The 17,341-nt window shown below is 37.3% G+C and overlaps 2 protein-coding genes across 4 annotated transcripts; one reads left to right on the top strand and one right to left on the bottom strand.

Moving 5' to 3' along the window:
• The first annotated feature begins 103 nt into the window (after positions 1-103).
• On the top strand, positions 104-2,792 carry LOC137734225 (peptidyl-prolyl cis-trans isomerase FKBP20-2, chloroplastic). Its single transcript, XM_068473524.1, is given in 8 exon segments — positions 104-184; positions 1,234-1,300; positions 1,303-1,392; positions 1,520-1,629; positions 1,734-1,842; positions 1,994-2,029; positions 2,032-2,070; positions 2,432-2,792. Coding segments are annotated over 8 exon segments (879 nt in total). The 3' UTR covers positions 2,779-2,792.
• Positions 2,793-2,820: 28 nt separating this feature from the next.
• On the bottom strand, positions 2,821-7,131 carry LOC137734827 (cationic amino acid transporter 9, chloroplastic). Of its 3 annotated transcripts, XM_068474118.1 has the most exons (10): positions 6,769-7,131; positions 5,830-6,242; positions 5,545-5,721; positions 5,165-5,389; positions 4,907-5,083; positions 4,362-4,589; positions 4,052-4,141; positions 3,813-3,949; positions 3,212-3,258; positions 2,935-3,063 (listed from the first exon to the last, which is right to left on the bottom strand). In XM_068474118.1, exons 1-9 carry the CDS (start codon positions 7,034-7,036, stop codon positions 3,234-3,236), a joined length of 1,740 nt encoding a protein of 579 aa, XP_068330219.1. In that variant the 5' UTR covers positions 7,037-7,131; the 3' UTR covers positions 2,935-3,063; positions 3,212-3,233. The 3 variants fall into 3 exon arrangements, with proteins under 3 accessions (XP_068330218.1, XP_068330219.1, XP_068330220.1); XM_068474117.1 differs by lacking the exon at positions 3,212-3,258 and having other exon boundaries at positions 2,821-3,063; XM_068474119.1 differs by lacking the exon at positions 2,935-3,063 and having other exon boundaries at positions 3,072-3,258.
• Positions 7,132-17,341: the final 10,210 nt, after the last annotated feature.

Raw genomic sequence — 17,341 nt, forward strand, 5'->3', positions numbered from 1 at the left:
ATTTATATAATCATGATATGTGAAAGACCAATCAAATTGAAGATTGTTTAGTATCTTATGTGTATTGAAGAAATTGAAGATTTTCGGTAACTAAATCCGTGTAATGAGCTTGAAATGCGTTTTTGGTTGGGCTGAATCCGAAGACACATTTGGATTGAATTGGACCCCAAAAGCAGTAAGATGGGTCTGTCATCTGTGTCAGCTTGGACCCCTCCAGGCAAATAATGAAGAACCTTGAGTGGAGGAAATGATATTACAAAAACCATTGGGGAGTTAAATGATACTATTTATTTGGTTCTTGCCTGCAAACTGAAGAGATAACGTCACCAAATAACGGTTTCTTTTTTGCTGTGTGTTGGTCGGGTTGTGGACGGTTTGTAATTTTCAGCGAGTCTCGTGACTTTTCAGTTGCACATGCTATACTAATTGATAGCATGCAAAATTCTAAAGATTTGAGAGAATGAATCAACAATGTATATCGAGTTGAAACTCTTCTTGTATCTAGCCACAAATACGTGTTAAAATTCAAACAAATCCAAATTTGTACATGTATAAGAAGCGATGAGAAAAAAGACGTAAAAAAAAAAAAAGAGATGATTTGTAAACTATATTATATAATTTTATGTATTTAAACTGAAAGAATTCAGATCAGTAACTAAATATAAGGTGGGCTACATTCAAAAATCAATAAAAATTACATATAAACTGCTATTTTCCACCGAAAGCTACTTGAGCTATAGCCTAGGGTACACGTGGCTCCGCCAGTGGGGGTGAGAGGTTTTGAACTCATCACCCCTCGAGCCAAATGGTGACTTGGAAAATAAAAGGTTCTGGGTGTGTCTAGAATCATGGCTACGGTTAAGAGAGTTTCAACTTAAACATTTCCCTGCTTCTATGCGTACCTCGACCGATCCTTCAACGTTGGTGCTTCTTACTATTTTCGCATAGTGCTTAGACTTTGTAAAGTTTTCTTTTCTGTCAGCAGCTAAACCGTGAGCGTAAAATGTCTTAGGTATATTTCTTGCCAATTTCTAGTTGCTGACAAACATTGTTCATCCAGCTCCCCTACTACAGATTCATTTTAATGAGAATAACCAAATTATACGATGCTTTTCAAGTCGATTTTGATTAATTGATTAACCAACTTTTTCTAGTTTTCGCGTACCTTATTCTGTTGATGAATAACAAAAATTCCTGCAATGTAAATCTTCGATTTGCACGTCCGATGAAAAGAGTCGAGGCTCATCACATTACGAAGAAAATTTGAACCGGAGGCTTCTCCTATTTTTTTCGGTCACAACTAGCTTGTTTCCACCTTCTTCAATGAACAAAACAAGCGGATACAGAAAGAAAACAATGCACCCGAAGACTTTCCAAGTTTCATACGAGAAGGTTTGTATCACTGTTGCCTTTGCTAATTCAAACTCTCGATAGATCGCTTCCTCTAATTAATCTGCTGAATAACTGTGTTACCGAGTCATCTGCAGAATCGATGTGTATATTTGAACATGTGAATCAGGTTTTCGGGTTCAGGTAGTAACGCCACCGAACTACATAACTTGTGACTCGGGGCTTATGCTTCGGGATTTTGTAGCTGGTGAAGGTGATTGCCCAGAGGCTGGCCAGCAGGTTTTCCTCATGTTTTTTAAAGCTATGATTTTCCTTTCTGAATAATAGTATTTGTAGAACTCTTCTTCCAACCATGACTTGCACTGATTCAAGATACTTTGTAGGTGATGTTCCACTACGTTGGCTACAACGAGTCAGGCCGGCTGATTGACAGCAGCTACACGCAGGGTTCTCCTGCCAGAATCCGCATGGGCACAAATGCATTGGTCCCAGGTTAAAAGCGAAACCAATTCTCGAGTTCGTAATATCTTGCGTACTTTTTCCTTTGCCCTGGCCCCTCTTCTCCGCCCCAAGAAGGAAACGGAGAAGAGGGAGGCAGAAAGGTAACTAGTAGTTGAATTTGCTAAACTAAGAAGTCCTTCAGGATTTAAAGAAGGGATTCACGACATGAAACCCGGAGGAAAAGAATAATCATTCCACCAGAACTCGGACCACCGGTCAGTTAATAGGGTTCATAGAAACTCCTTGGATTCATATCTTATTTACATTTGGCCATGAATACTGCAAAATCTGAACCCTAGGGCCAACTCTCCTTCTACTGCCATGCAACCCTGTGAGTTCTGATCGTTGTTCGACGCCTTGGAACTCAAAAATTGGAAGATCCATTGTTTGTATCGCAGGCAGCTTGGTTTAGAAATGTAAAACTATCACAATTCATGACATTCGAATACTGTTGAAGTAAGATCGTCGCGTTAGAATTAGTTCGTACTACTCGTGTGAGTTTAAATCGTTTTTGTTGCAGAAACTATGTTAAGTATATTTGCGTTCGAATTCCATATATACAGTTCGATCGGTTTTACAGGTCGGACCTTCTCCACCTTCTTCAGCTCAAAACAGTTTGAAGTTTTTGATGTGGAACTGCTAAGCATTCAGAACTGTCAACGAAGGACAGTCCTAGCTTTTTACTCCGATTTTGTATGCGAACAAACTACGAGGCGAGGTAACATTTTTCCCGTTATCTGGACACATCTCCGCTCCTCAAAATGGATTTGCAGTCGCAAGAGTTCTCGATTGCAATCCACCGCCGATGCTTCGTTCTTCCGGCAGAATATGGTCGATGCAGTTCGGGGTTTTGCTACTGTAGTTTGGAAAATAAATTTAAGAATAGCTCTAGCATTTCCCAATGAGAACTTTTTATGTAGTAAGTAGTATTATGCAAGTACATTGTGCAAAGCTGCTACCTGTGAGAACTTTTTTGTAGTAAGTAGTATTATGTTGATCTGGGGTCGTAATCTATTTCCCTAAATTTCGACTGTCGTGAAATCGCTCGAGACTTCATACGGTTTGATATCCCCAACCCCGAGGAGTAAAGTTGCAACAAAGGCTCTCCGTCGAAAGACCAACTTAAAAGCTTTTCAAAAGTGCGGTGTGGCTCAGGTAGGCTTTGGACTTTACGTTGCAGTCCCTTCCGTTGTTGCAACACCAGTTTTAGACCTGAGATCAAGGATGATTATCGCAAGCCAACCAACATACAAAGAAAAGTGGGTCAAGAATCAAGATCAAGGCATGGAGGCAAGAAAGGCAGGTCAAGGAGCATTTCAGAAACGACTTTCAATTGCTTTCGGAAGCATCCTTCACATACCAGATACCTTGCACTCGCAACGTTAGTGATGAAGCTTCACGATCAATCTATCAAAAACACAGGTTCAAATCCATCCAGAATACTTATCATTACATCTAAATATCAGAAACACAGATTCAAATCTATCCAGCAGTCATGAGAACCATAATTTGGTGTTACAGAAGATTTTAGGGGAGAGACCACTAGAAATCAATGTTGGTTGTTATCGCTTACTATATATTCGATAAATAACCAAGACAACAATCAAACTCATTCACCAAACGAAAATAAAAAATAAAATAAATAACAGACATAGAATCGATTGTTCGAGAAATAAGACATCAAACCAATTCATTCACCAAAAGAAAATAACACCGATAGAATTGATCACACAGATTTGCACTACTACGCTAGCAATCAATAATGTGTGTTTATGTATGTCGATCTCTCAGTGAATATTATCACTATACTCTTTCCAACAAAGTTATTTGGAAAGATTTAATGGGCTATGAATTAATGATACATCTTACTATAACCTACCGTGGAACAGGTACATACAACTAACACTGCAACAAGTACCAAATCCAAAATGCACAAGCTATTAACTGAAAAGATAATTTACCGTTCCTCTGCTGATGTTCTGTGATAAATAATGGTCTCCTCTGAATTTGGATCCGCATGATATTGCCCATAAAATGCATAAGTACCAACTACAATGATGCTGAGGATGACAAATCTCACCCATGCTTCATGGTGTATCTGCAATAGAATAAATTTTCTCACTCGTCTGCTCTTTTTATTTTAATTCTCTGATTTCATTCCTTTTGTTAGCAGTTTGTTTAAAGTATATCATAAGTGTACCTGAGCAAAAAGAAACATGTTGAAGAAGATGCACACAGCTGGCACATATGGAACACCAGGGCAAGAAAACCCTGGGAGATCCGCATAAACCTGAGGAGAAAAACAAAAATGAAAACCGGGGTTTAAAGATAAATATATATGTATGTATGTATGTATGTATGTATGTATGTATGTATGTATGTATGTATGTATGTATGTATGTATGTATGTATGTATGCATGCATGCACCCACCCATGCACCCATGCACCCCTGCATGCAAGCAGGTAAGTATTATATGCACGCATCCCAAAGCACATATTGTTCACTCACTTGTCGAAAGCAAAGAGAAGCAAGAGCAAGTATTGCCACAACTACAGTTAGGACCAGAAAAACGATTGAAGCACTAAATCTGTAGCAGAGCCCAGCACCAAAACCACCGCATGCCACTATGAAGAGGCATATGACACCTTCTCGCCAGGCAGAAGAAGATACTTCATTTGCTGCCTTATCTTTGAAACGAAGAGAAACAACACATGCAGCAACAACAGAGTAGCCCGTCTGAATAAGCAAGAGTACAAGGTTAGGTGCATACAACCGAAATTATTAGAAACAAAGAAATACCCTATAATACTAATCTTAGAAGAAGGCCCAAAATCCATGCAACTATTCCTACAGTTTTACTATTATTCATCACATCATGCCATGCACAGTGCAACTGAAAGTTCCTCTTTAATGAAACGGGAGTTAACATAATGTCGTTGGAAATGCATGTATCTTATTGTAATGTCAAAATATTTGACCCAGCCTCCACCAATATCATAAAGAAGAATTGAACAGCCTCTCTACACCAAAAACAAATTTGGGCAATGACTTACCAAGGACCCAACTGAAAGAATGTGTGAAAGAATCTTCACATTGAACAACCCTGCCAAAATGCCAGCAACAATACCAACCCAGATCTGAGAATGAATGGGAGTGCGGAGTTTTGGGTGTACTCTAGCAAACAATGAAGGTAGTAAACCATCTCTTCCAAGCCCAAGATACAATCGAGACTGTTCACAAGAAAACCCATAAGTTACTACATGATGAGAAGACACTCCAACTAAGTCACTCATAGGGATAAAATGGTTCACCTGAACATACAAACCAACTAGAAGGGTAGTTGTAAGTCCAGCAACAGCACCTACACTGATTAAGATTGAAACAAATTTCAACCCCTTGGATGTAAAAGCATTAGCCAACGGAGCGTCTTCCCCAAGTAAATAAAATGGTACCATCCCAGTGATCACCAAACAGACACCAATATACAATGCAACACATATTAGAAGGCTGCCGATAATTCCTATTGGCAAGTCTCGCTGAAAAATAAATTTTGAAAGAAACATGATCAGATATTCTTAGAGAATAAGATAGCAAGGAAAATCCTTTCAATATGTATAAACAGAATAGTCAATTGATAATTAAGTAGTTAACTCCAAAATTTAATCACTCCCACGGTCCCACCGGGGCATACCTGCGGTCTCTTTGACTCTTCAGCTGAATTAGCAACGGCATCAAATCCAACATATGCAAAAAATACAACTGTTGCTCCTGTCAGGATTGGTTTGAAACCATTTGGGGTAAATGGAGTCCAATTTGAAACATCAACCTCAAAAGCACCAGCGAAGATGACAATAATAACAATGATAATCTGCAGGAAAATTGATATTCTATAAATACACCTGCTTCAGTCATATATTTTAAGTGGCGGAATTCATAGACCTTAAAAAATAAAAATAAAAATGCATGGAAAGAGCACCTTCATTGCAGTCATAAATGAGTTCACGGCAGACGATTCTCCCACACCACGACACAGGACTATCGTAAGAAGTGCAAGGAGAATTGGAGCTAATACATTGATTGATATAGCTCCCCCAAGGAACTTTTGGCCACCGTGTCCAATCCAGTCTGGAATGTGGTCCTTGAAAACTGGGAAAAGTTCCAGAATTGTGATGATATAGCTTGCTAAGCTCCGGGCTATACTAGCGGCACCAATATGATAGTCGAGCATAAGTTGTGCGAAAACAAGAAAGGCAGTGAGCTCATTGAAAGCCGTGTATGTGTAAAGGTATGCTCCACCAACAACGGCAGGGAAGCGAGATGCTAGCTCCGCATAACAGAGTGCATTTAACACGCAGGATGCTCCGGCAAGAATGAAACTAATAGTGACCCCTACATCATGATAACAAATCTCTTATGGTCTAACACAAACAGAACCCATCATAGCAAAAATTGGCACATCGAAATTCGAAAACCGTTCCGTACCATTAGAGGAAAGTCTAGGACAGTGTTCAGTAGTCAAAAATTCCCAATTCCAAATTTGTCATAAATTGATTTTATGATTTTACTAGGAGAAATGCTAAGGAGACTCTCCCAAAATGGGACTCTCGATGGACTCTCTGCCACCTCACAGTTTACATCAATTCTCACGGCAACATTATAAAACATTGTGCCAAAAACATGAGGCGGCAGAGGGTCTATGAAGAGTCCACTTTTGAAGAGTCTCCTCAGCATTTCTCCGCTTAATTGCAGCAAAGATGTTAAATTGGGATTTTAACAAGATTAAATTGCTGTTTTATATCATTTCCAGACTCCATTAGAATATATGATGCTGCAATTAACAAAATTTTCCAGCTTAATCTCAGCTCAATTAGCCTACTATGAAAAAAAATTAATTGAAGAGTTGCGGGTGTCGTACCAGGACCGGCGTCTTTGGCGACGGTGCCGGTGACGACGAATATCCCGGCTCCAATAGAAGCGCCGACACCGAGGAGTATGAGGTCAAACATGCCGAGGCGACGGACAAGGCCATCGCCGGAGTTGGTGCGGACGGCGGATTCCGACGGAGAGACCAAGGGTTTGCTTCTGAGAGCCGACGACCAGAAATGCGACCAGCATGAGGACAGCGACGAGGACGAAGACGGCATCGTTTGGCTCTGGGTTGTCCGCCTCTGACCACCTCCCATCGTTGCTCTGCCTCTCTGGGATTTTACTCGGACAAAGAAGTCTGTCTGCAATTTATGTGAAGAAGGTCGGAATGTGGACTGTTACTGCGCACCAATTCATATTTTGGACCCACTTTTTTTATTCAACCTTTTCTTATGCTAATTTAATGCACGTGGTTTTTTTTTTTTAGAATAATTATGTATGGTATAGTTAATTTGTATTACGGTCTAACATCTTCACTTGTAAATAAAAGGTTTTAAGTTTGATTCTCACAAATGAGAATTTGAACCATATTTTTTTTAGTTTATTATGAAACTAAGGGTGCGTTTGTTGCACCGGACTATCTTGGACTGGACTAGCTTCAAGGACTAAGCTTAACTGACTTAGACTAGACTAAGTTGAATTGATTTAATGAAACGTTTGATACAGTGTCGAGCTAAGAAGCAAAATAATTTAAAAAAAAAAAAAAAAAAAAATCAACCGGTGATATATAAAAAAATATCCATGTTATTTGCTTCAACTTCAATTTCAACCAACATCAAAATTTCAACCAAAATTTCCAGTTCCCAAATTCTACCAACTTCAATTTCAACTAAAATTTCCAGTTCCCAAATTCTACCAAAATTTCAATCTATTTCAACCAACTTCAATTTCAACTAACCTACAGTCAAATTCTAAACTGCGTAATACCCAGAGAAAGAATTGGCAAATTAACTCATAATCTACCCCAAAAAGTTATGTTCTCTATTAAAAACCAAAGATTTACACCCTCAATTTCTCAAAGCCACGTATTGGCAATATATTTCCCACAAAGGGTAAGCAAATCAAGCCTCCATTTGCGAATCAAACCTCCAGCCGAGAGCCTCCATTTTCAATTGCGGGTCTTAGTCAACCAAATTCGTCTATGTTCCTTCGACCCCACCATCGTCTCCTCCTCCAAACCTCTCTTCTCCGATGACCCACCCCTATCCCCTCCTCCAATTGACGTGAATAACCATGTCGCCGCCGGTGGAGAGCTCAAACTCAGCCTTGCGCTTATCATTGTCGTTCTCATCTTTTATGTAGCTTAGACTAAACCCAAAGAAGCGCAGAGCCGAGAATTTGTACTTCTCGTCGTCGTCGGTAGGGTGGTTCGGCGAGGTTGGTCGAGTAAACTAGGACAAAGACACGAGGAGGACGGCTAGACAAAGACGCGAGGAGGAAGAGACGCAAATGGTTTTAGCAATCCCCTACTGATTGGGGGGTCTCACTAAGCCTTTCTAACGAAGGACTTAGTCAGAGCGTGTCCAGTCTAATCCCATTAAACCTAATTCTTGTGCAAACCAAACATGAGACTAGTCTAATCCAGTCCCCCATAATCCGGTCAAACAAACACATCCTAAACTCACTCCTTCTGTCTCAGTATAGAAAACACCGTTGGTTAAAAAAAAAATATACACGATATTAATGGAAGGAGTTACTCATTATCTTTTGACCCACTTTTCGTATTTAACTTTTTCTTATGGTAATTTAATCAACGCACCTATTTTTCACATAATAATTTTGCGTTCTTTTAATTGAAAAAGGTTTTTTTTTTTTTTTTTTTTTTTGTTGGGAACCAAGGATACAATACCAAAGCACAGAGGCCAACCAAGAACAAAGAAAGTCGCAAAGGCTAACACATCAAAGGAACTAACGACATAGCAAAGGCACAGGATTACAATAGACGATGTCACAGCTGGCGAACACGTCATCCCCAAAAACAAGAGCCGAAGCTAGCTACTCAGAGTTACCCATCGTCTTTTGACCAATAATTAAAGCCCCTCTTAAAATGTGCAAAGCATGTGAGTCTTATATCATATCAATCAACGAGGTTAAGTATTTGCGTGAACGACTAATGTTAGCAAAATATGTTATTTTTTATCTTTGATTAATTTGTATTTATTATTTTACAGTAAGAAGGCAACGAAGAAAATAAAAGATAATTTGCATTTGTCTATTTGTTTCTATTTGGACATGAAATAACAACTTGGGTCGAGAATAGGTAGTGGCAGAGCCAAAATCGGGGCTTTGGTTACTACTGACCCTAATAACATATAAAATCCCTCCTTTGAAATTTCTTTTGACCCCTATATTGGCTAGACAAATAAAATAAGGAGACATTTAATCAAATTTCATCAAATTGACACAAACCAACATTGTTTGTGTTCCGTTCTCTTAAGAAAAAGTTAGCATGCTAATTCTCAAACAAGTTGAGGAATCAAACACGCAAGCACCTTCCCCTCAAACTTCATATCTCTTAAATCAAAGCTTATCATGTGTCCAAGCCTAGTCAAGCACCCTTTATCGCACTTGGTTGTATCACGAAATTAATCATATCAGCATTTTTCTCATCTTGGACTTATTAGGATTTTTAGGTTTTTGTATTGATTGGTTGATTTGAAATGAAGTTTTTGCAAAATAGAAATTATAAATTGGAATATATAAGTAAAAGCATGACCAATTTTTAGAAGCTTCTATTGTATGGCCCTGTCATTGTAAATTTCTAGCTCCGCCATTAAGAATGGGCTAACCTGAACTGAAAAGCCATAATCCTCGATCTAGTAACGATCATTCAGACCAGTGAGTTGAAGAGAATTGATTCGACCTAGTTTTCATAGAAGGGGACCGTGAAAGGATTATCAGAATGAGCTATGTTCAGATGCGAATTATTCTAAGGATTAGAATTCATTCTTGGTCAAATAATGACGAATTAATCGCATAAAAGAACTAGCCTGGTTTGAATCAAAGATGTCGAGACTGGATAAAGATGAGTCTTGGCTAACGAGGGGACTAAAGAGATAAAAAGAGAGAATATTCAGGAAAATGCCGTATAATAGAAGAGGTTATGCAACGTGCAAAGCCACATTCAACTCAACAAACAACTCAAACACTCTACGCGAAAACTCTTTCTCTGCAAAACCCTTATACATCCCAAAGAAAAAGACTAATTATCATAACCATTATGTCAACACATCTTTAGTTTAGATTAGTAACCAACAATGTGTTGACAACAGGCGACACCTTCAGTTTGGATAAGTAAACAGCACTAGCGCTGTAGAATCAAGCAGCATATGAGCACATTCAGTTTGGACAAGTAAGCAACATTACTTCTAGGTTGGTTGGTTATCTATCTAAGTCTCGGCAGGCGAAGAATTCTTATTTCTTTCGCTCAAAGAGGTCACTTCATCCCAACCAAATGAAGTGTTCTATGATTAATTACTCTCAGGTGCATTTTGCAGTTCGGCATTCAGACAGTTAAACCTCGTTCACTATCAAAATGCTCATCTCCTTTGAGTAGTGATGTGAAAATTAACTTGACACACAAATTAAACCCTATAATTGTAATATATGAAAGTAGGGATCGTTTTAGGCTGGGGTTAGAAGGGATGCTAATCTACTCAAATTAAACTCTAAATCACTAAACTAGACTCAATAACAGAAAACTAAAATCTTATGACTCAAAACAAACTAGAATGATTCAAAACAGCACAAAACAACCAAGTAAAGGGGAATTGGATTTTGGACGAAATTAAGGTAAAAACAAGCAGATTGTAAACTTAAACTAAGTAAAGGGATACAAATTTGGGTGAATTGATGGGTGGTAAGTTAGCTAGAGGGTCCTTCTCTACACATGACACACTTGCATACAAATCGATTTCCAGTTGCTTTTCCATTAAACCATGAACCTCAACACCCCAGATTAACCGTGAACAACACTAATTAACCCTTAAATTTTCCTTAAGTCATTGAATTGGGTGGAATACGCATCGGCAATCCAAATTATTCTTCAATAGTTCCCTACATGAACAGCATAATAAAGATACAATCAAAGATCATTAAGCTTTGTGAAAATCATAAGCATTGACAATGCATTCGTAACTATGAATAGCATGATACTCTTGCCAGGAATTTACTTAACACGATTGTGACTAACAACCTCCACTACTTATAAATATAAGTTCATAACAATTAGGTGAAATTCCCTTATATTTTAGCATCAGATTCATGCACGCAAAGTAAGTAGGCCTCCTTAATCAACATACAAGAATAAGTTCTTAATCAAACAGTTAAGTAAATTGCATTCATGATTTATGAAACAATAACTGGATGTAATCAATTCATATTGCAAATATGTTCATGGCTTTGAATTCTCCTCTAGCTAAAACGAGTTTAGCTCCTCATGTTCGCAAAACAAAGATAATTAAATTTAAACATTGAAAAACAAAGATAGAATACACCTAGAAATGCTCCAACAATCCAACTTCTTGAATGGCAAGCACGACTTTAGGTGGCTCCTCCTTCCTTCCTTCCTTCCTTGTTGCGGCACAATGAGGATTTTCTGAATTTAGGCTCTTGAGGTGTGGTGGATGGTGTGGTGATCTGATGGTAGAGGGTGGTGCTTGAATTATGCAACAGAGACATGTATTTATAGGCTAGGGTTATGCACAATTTCTGAAGGGAAAAGGATTGCACAATCCTTGGGGCAAAAGGTTAGGGTTACACGGTAGAGACCAAGGGGGAAAGGGATTCAAAACCTGCAGCAGGGAATAGGCCTTCTAAAAAGGGTATTGTGGCAGATTTCTAGAAGGAAAGGAATGAAATATGTGGCACAAACTTAGGGCATGAAAATAGGGCTTCTAGAACCAGATATTTAGGTGATTTAATGTGAAAATGAGTCCCCCTTGCAGTTAGAATTAAGGTAGGAAAAGATTAGGATAAGATAAAATAAGATAAGGTTGGATAAGGTTTGGATAAGATAAGGTAATTTGGATAATGTTTTCTTCTTTATAGCTGATTCCTTATCTTCTTTGTCTTGAATTTGTTTCTCTAGATATTAAGCACATTCCTAGCCTCTCTTGATCTTCAAATTCGTCCATCCACCTTGATCCATACATATGTTATCCATTTCAAGCCCAAAACTGCTCCAAATTGCACTTTCTTGCCAACTTTGTCATTTGAACCTAAAAACACACGAAAATAGCTTAAATCACTATAATAAATAGAAACTAAATTACTAAATGCAAGAAAATAGGCTAACAAGTTGCATAAATATGCTCCTATCAAGTACCTTTACCCTTACAGCCTGATACCAGTCCAGTGCACCTATATTCTCAAGAGATTCTGAACTTCGCAGTGAATTAAGCAACCTTGTCTTCAAGTTTTAGAACCCAAGGCTAAGGCGAGTTCCTTTCTCGTTCGCAGTTATTCAAGTGCAGAAGGCAGCGACGCGTTTGATACCACCACTATCACATGTATTCTAGTCGCCCAATTGTACTCGGTTGCGATTTGGCACGCTCGCATTCACAAGAAGGATGTAGTTAATTCAAAGTTATTTGGCTTGCACATTACACAACCCTTGTAATCTCTAGGTTAAACAGTTGCTCACCAAAAACAATGCTAAAAAGGTAAAGCAGTGACCTAATAAATCGTAGATGCTTAAGAAAATAATTTTTTTTTTTCAAATCACTGGTCTGACTCTTCAATTGCTTTGAGCGGGAGAAGAAGTAGGTTGAATTGTTGGGCACAATCCAAGATCTAAGACCATCTCCAACCGAAGGAAAGCCAGATGACTCGTTTTATCTCTATAACCCTCCAACAAATTAATATTTTAATGAACAGTGCATGACCATATTTCTTACCATCTCCAACCAAGGGGCCAGAGGGCCATAAGCCAAACATAGCCTTGTGACAAAAAATCATCTTCAACCGAGGGGGCCAAAGGGTCATAGGGCCAAACATAATTTATTATTTAAATTTAAAAACTACAACAACTTAAATTTAAAGTCTATAATCATCATCATCTTCATCATCCACCATTGAAGGAGTATAGCTGGAGGTAAACAACTATCGTCGGACCATAATTTCCTTCTTTTTCCTATCAAAATAGGCCTTACTCATTAGAGTGTAATTCAAAGTGTTCCTTAGCATATTCCTATATCGTCCATCTCTTATTGTATTTGTTTGGCCCGTTCTTCACACCTACGATTCCTTTCTTCCACGGCAATGACATTTTACTCCGCCATGAATCGTAAAGAGGCCGCCATTTCCTGTTGAAAGGCGATATCATCCTTTGCCTTGCCCTTTTCCTTAATTTTCAGGCTTTGTTTCATCCCATAACCCTAGGTATGGAACCTTCACCCAAAGACGGATTTTCTACCCTTGTTTCTTGAATGGTAGGAGATCCATCTTCATCCCCATCTATAGCTAAGGATGCAGTTCCGAACATCAACGTAGGACCTATTCTATGTTGAGGTGAATATTCAAAAAACAACCACCCTTTACAAATTTCCCAACAATCGTGATGCTGAAATGGTTTCAAGGTGCCCTCCATATACAATTTCTCTGCTTGGCGTACCTAGAAAATATAATTAAAAAAATTAAAGGAAATTAATTTATGAAATTAAATGTAATATAATTAAATATTTAAAATAAATTGTGAAAACACTTACTTCATCATAGTAATTGGCACCGTTTTCATGTCTACTTGCAGCTATTAACAGTGCTTGATGCCGTTTATTCAAACTTGGATGAAGATCTTTCTTTCATCTTGAAGAACAACTCTCGTGGTTTGGGGAATTCGGTGGAGTGGTGCCTTCGTAGAGCTCATAGTATTTTTTGGACACAAACACCTTCACTTGTTTGAGAAGTCCCCCTCACACTATCTTCCGAGACCTATCTATAAGCCCTGCAAAGAGTTTCATCTTCTTTTCGGGCCAAGCCCTACCTTTCATTGCAGATGTGGCCATTTGAAAATTATTGAAAAATTGAAGGAAAAATTATTAGAAGAGGTAAGAAAATAGAATGTGAAGAATTGAAATAGAATGAAGTGGCATAGTATGGAATGGTGAAAATTATGTGAGAAATTGTGTGGGAATGGCTTAGGTATTTATAGGAAAAAAGGGGAATTATTTTTATTTTTATTTTTTAAATTTGGCCAAAATAAAAAATAAAAAATTCAAATTCAACGGTAACTGACATCAACATGACGTCAGCTAGCTGGCGTTACGCTGATGTCGGCTACCGTTGCATTCAAAATTTTGGCCAGCTCCAGGTTAGCTAGCTGGCTGAGTTAGGCCAACCAGTTGGCCCTTTTCTCTTTTTTTTTGGCCCGATGGAGCCCACAAGTCCTTTGGCCTGACCCTCGGTTGGAGACAATTTTTGTGTCATTTCGGGCTATTTTTGACCCTCTGGCCCTTTGACCGGATTGGTTGGAGATGGCCTAAATGCAGTCATTGCCTAATTGTAATTTACTCAAATGAAGGTATTTTTTTATTTCGGTTGTAATCATTTTCGTAATCTATATATAATCTGTACTTTAAAAAATATTAACTTTTCTTAGACAATCGATCACCTAAAAGTGGAAGGTATTGGATTAATATTTGGTTCACATTACAAAAAACTCCATTTACTACAAAACTAAGATAATCAACTAAAGTTGTAGATGACGATGTACTGCAATGAAGAAAAACAATTATATATATGCATTATGATGCGAGTTCGATCCTCACTAATTCTTATTTTCCTAACAACTCATTGCTCCAAAGAAAATTAAAAAGGCCAAAAAAATCCTTTACAAGGGCATTGCTCCACCTCCATTATCAAAAGAAACATATAAACACCACATGTAACTTAAGAAATACAACTGAAACATAATAATGGTTTTAGGAAAGCGGAGCTTGAATAATGGAAGAAGGTAGTGAGCCAAAGAGGATGAACTACACAAGATATGGGAAGAATGGATGCTTAGCGTTTCATTTTGTGTTGGTGAGTAAATAATCGGATGCGTTAATAATTAAGGGATTTGGCTACCATACTGATATGTGTTTAATACAATTACTCTTTAACCATAAGAAAATAATTTTATCAATCCTACAACTAGTTTGAGTTTGCGATCAATTTAATTGACCTTTTAATCTATTGAATTCTAATCTGAATCTGATCCGAGTAAGTATTACATATATGTAACTGTAGTTTAATTCAAAATTTAGAGTCAAAATATAGATAAATATAATAAAAGAATGTAGCTACTAAAGAAATAATATTTTCAAGTTTCAAATAAATCTGACAATAATCTAATTCAATGCAAATATGATACATTCGTTAGGTTTCATATTTTGAGGTTGGAATGGCCGAAAAGTAATAACTTAAAAGTCGAAATATTACCCAAATCTACAAGTATGGGTAGTCCTCTTTCATGTAAGTGAGAGAACTTATGTTTGATTCTTGTCAAAGACAAATTCAAACTAAATTATTATGGCTACCCCATTGTGAGTGTTATGATACGTTCTTTGGGTTTAATTTTTTAAGGTTGGATGGCTGAAAAGCATATTTTGTTGGGAAAAGTAGGGATATGTTTTCTTCATAAGTAGGGATATCTTTCCTTCATGAGTAACTTTCAACTTGGACAAAAATAAGAAATTTGTCATCCATTTATTCTTTTAAAATGCATTTAGTATAGTGAATAGTCATGCACAAGTCAATCATCTCTGCTAAACAAGGCCTTTAGTTGTACATATCTCAACAAACGGCTTCTTCGCCATTTTTAGTTAATTTGACATGCACATTGAACAACGCATGAATTTTGCTAATTTTTTGCTAAGTAAAGAAATTCATTTAAACATAGAAACCCCTTATACAACCATTTCTAATACAATCAAACATAAAAACATTGTAAGCCTTATCAGGAATACGATACTCCCAAATATGTAAATTTTGTAAAGAGGGGCCCTAGCTAGCTAAAGACATGAGCTACAAAATTTGTTTCTCGGAAAATATGAGAACATTTGATAGAATCAAATGAAGAAGCAAGCCACTAAATGTCTTCAATGATGGATTTTAATTTACAGGGAACTCCGTACAATCCTTGAACAACATTGATGACCAACTTTAAATCACCATCCACCATGATCAGAGGAAATCCCTTATGTCTTGCAAATTTCAAAGCTTCTCTCAATGCCACAGCTTTTGCCATCGGCATAGTTGTTTCTTTCAGATTCATAGCTCTAACAACGAAGGGTTGACCTTTGTCATTCATAATCACAAATCTGCCGCATTTTTGTTTTGAACAACAGAACCATCAAAGTCGACTTTAACATGAGAAGAGTATGGAGGGTGCCATTTAATCATTTCAGAAAGGATAAACAGATCATGCTTACTCTTTTTAGCATTAACGTTAAAATAAGATAACCTTTTGCAAGAGTGATGGTATGGGCAGGATTTAGTTGTAAGTTCCTAAACACAAATGCATTTTTATCATTCCGGATTTGCCAACAAGTTAACAAGGCCTTACTTAGACCTGGTTTGGTACTGAGGTGATTCTGAAAAAAGCTACTATCAAAAAAAGCTGGGAGCTGTTTTTGTGTTTGGTAAACACTCAGCTTCAGCATTTTTTTCACAGTTTTGGATGAAAAAAAGCAAAAAACAAGAAGCTGCAAAACCTAGCTTTGAAAAACCGGCTTTTTTTCACATCTGTTTTACATAAAAGTTTACCAAACACTCTAATACTGTTTTTTTTTTTTTCAAAAGCACTTTTACAAAAAAGTTTACCAAACACTCTGCTGCTTTATTTCACAGCTGCTTATTCTCACAGCACAGCAGAAGCAGCTTTTTTTCAAAGCACAACAATACCAAACCAGCCCTTAGTGCACAGAGCTCAACTGTTTCTGAATGGTGCAAAGTTGAATTTTGCTAATGGGAACCTCCATCATTAAGCAAAATCCCTCCTTTAAAGAAAAAAAATGAGATGCAATCCAAATAAAAAGTTATATGAAAGGAAAATATACAAGCAAGCAAGCCTTACCAACAATGTATAAGTGATGTATACCAGATTCATATACGTACCTACGTAATCTACAATCTTCACATGCTTGCTTATAAACGATACAATATCAACATTAAAATCTCAAGCCTTACAAGATGTATGTGCTTTACACTAGTATGTAATGCATTAAAATCTCAATGTCATGTAATAAGTTCCACCCTATGATCTCATAAACCTCAAAATCGATTACTATTCATAACTATAAAATAAGTTCAACCAAATTTCCCAATGGACGCATTAAAAAGTATATTCGTTTTTCTTCAAAACTAAATAATTTTGTCAGCAAATATTGCATAATTGATTCCATCCCTCATAAAAAAAATATTCCATCCATATTTAGAAGCAAAGAAGGGGAAGAGAGGGATACATATTTACACACAAAAGGAATTCAAATGCACTTGTTTTCATGAGAGAAAAATTATATTCACTATCTAACAATCAATTGTCACATATTTTAGCATCGCTTATAGCTATTGAGCATAAG

Source organism: Pyrus communis, chromosome 5, assembly GCF_963583255.1.
Source record: "Pyrus communis chromosome 5, drPyrComm1.1, whole genome shotgun sequence".
In the NCBI taxonomy this organism is placed as follows: Eukaryota; Viridiplantae; Streptophyta; class Magnoliopsida; order Rosales; family Rosaceae; genus Pyrus; species Pyrus communis.

What these genes read in the sequence shown, in the direction of transcription:
- LOC137734827 (XM_068474117.1), bottom strand. Translation starts at nt 7,036, where the DNA reads ATGGGAGGTGGTCAGAGGCGGACAACCCAGAGCCAAACGATGCCGTCT. An exon ending in CTTCTCTTTGCTTTCGACAA is followed by an intron (nt 4,142 to 4,361) that starts GTGAGTGAACAA and finishes TTTTCTCCTCAG; the next exon opens with GTTTATGCGGATCTCCCAGG. An exon ending in AGAACATCAGCAGAGGAACG is followed by an intron (nt 3,064 to 3,812) that starts GTAAATTATCTT and finishes CCTTGATCTCAG; the next exon opens with GTCTAAAACTGGTGTTGCAA.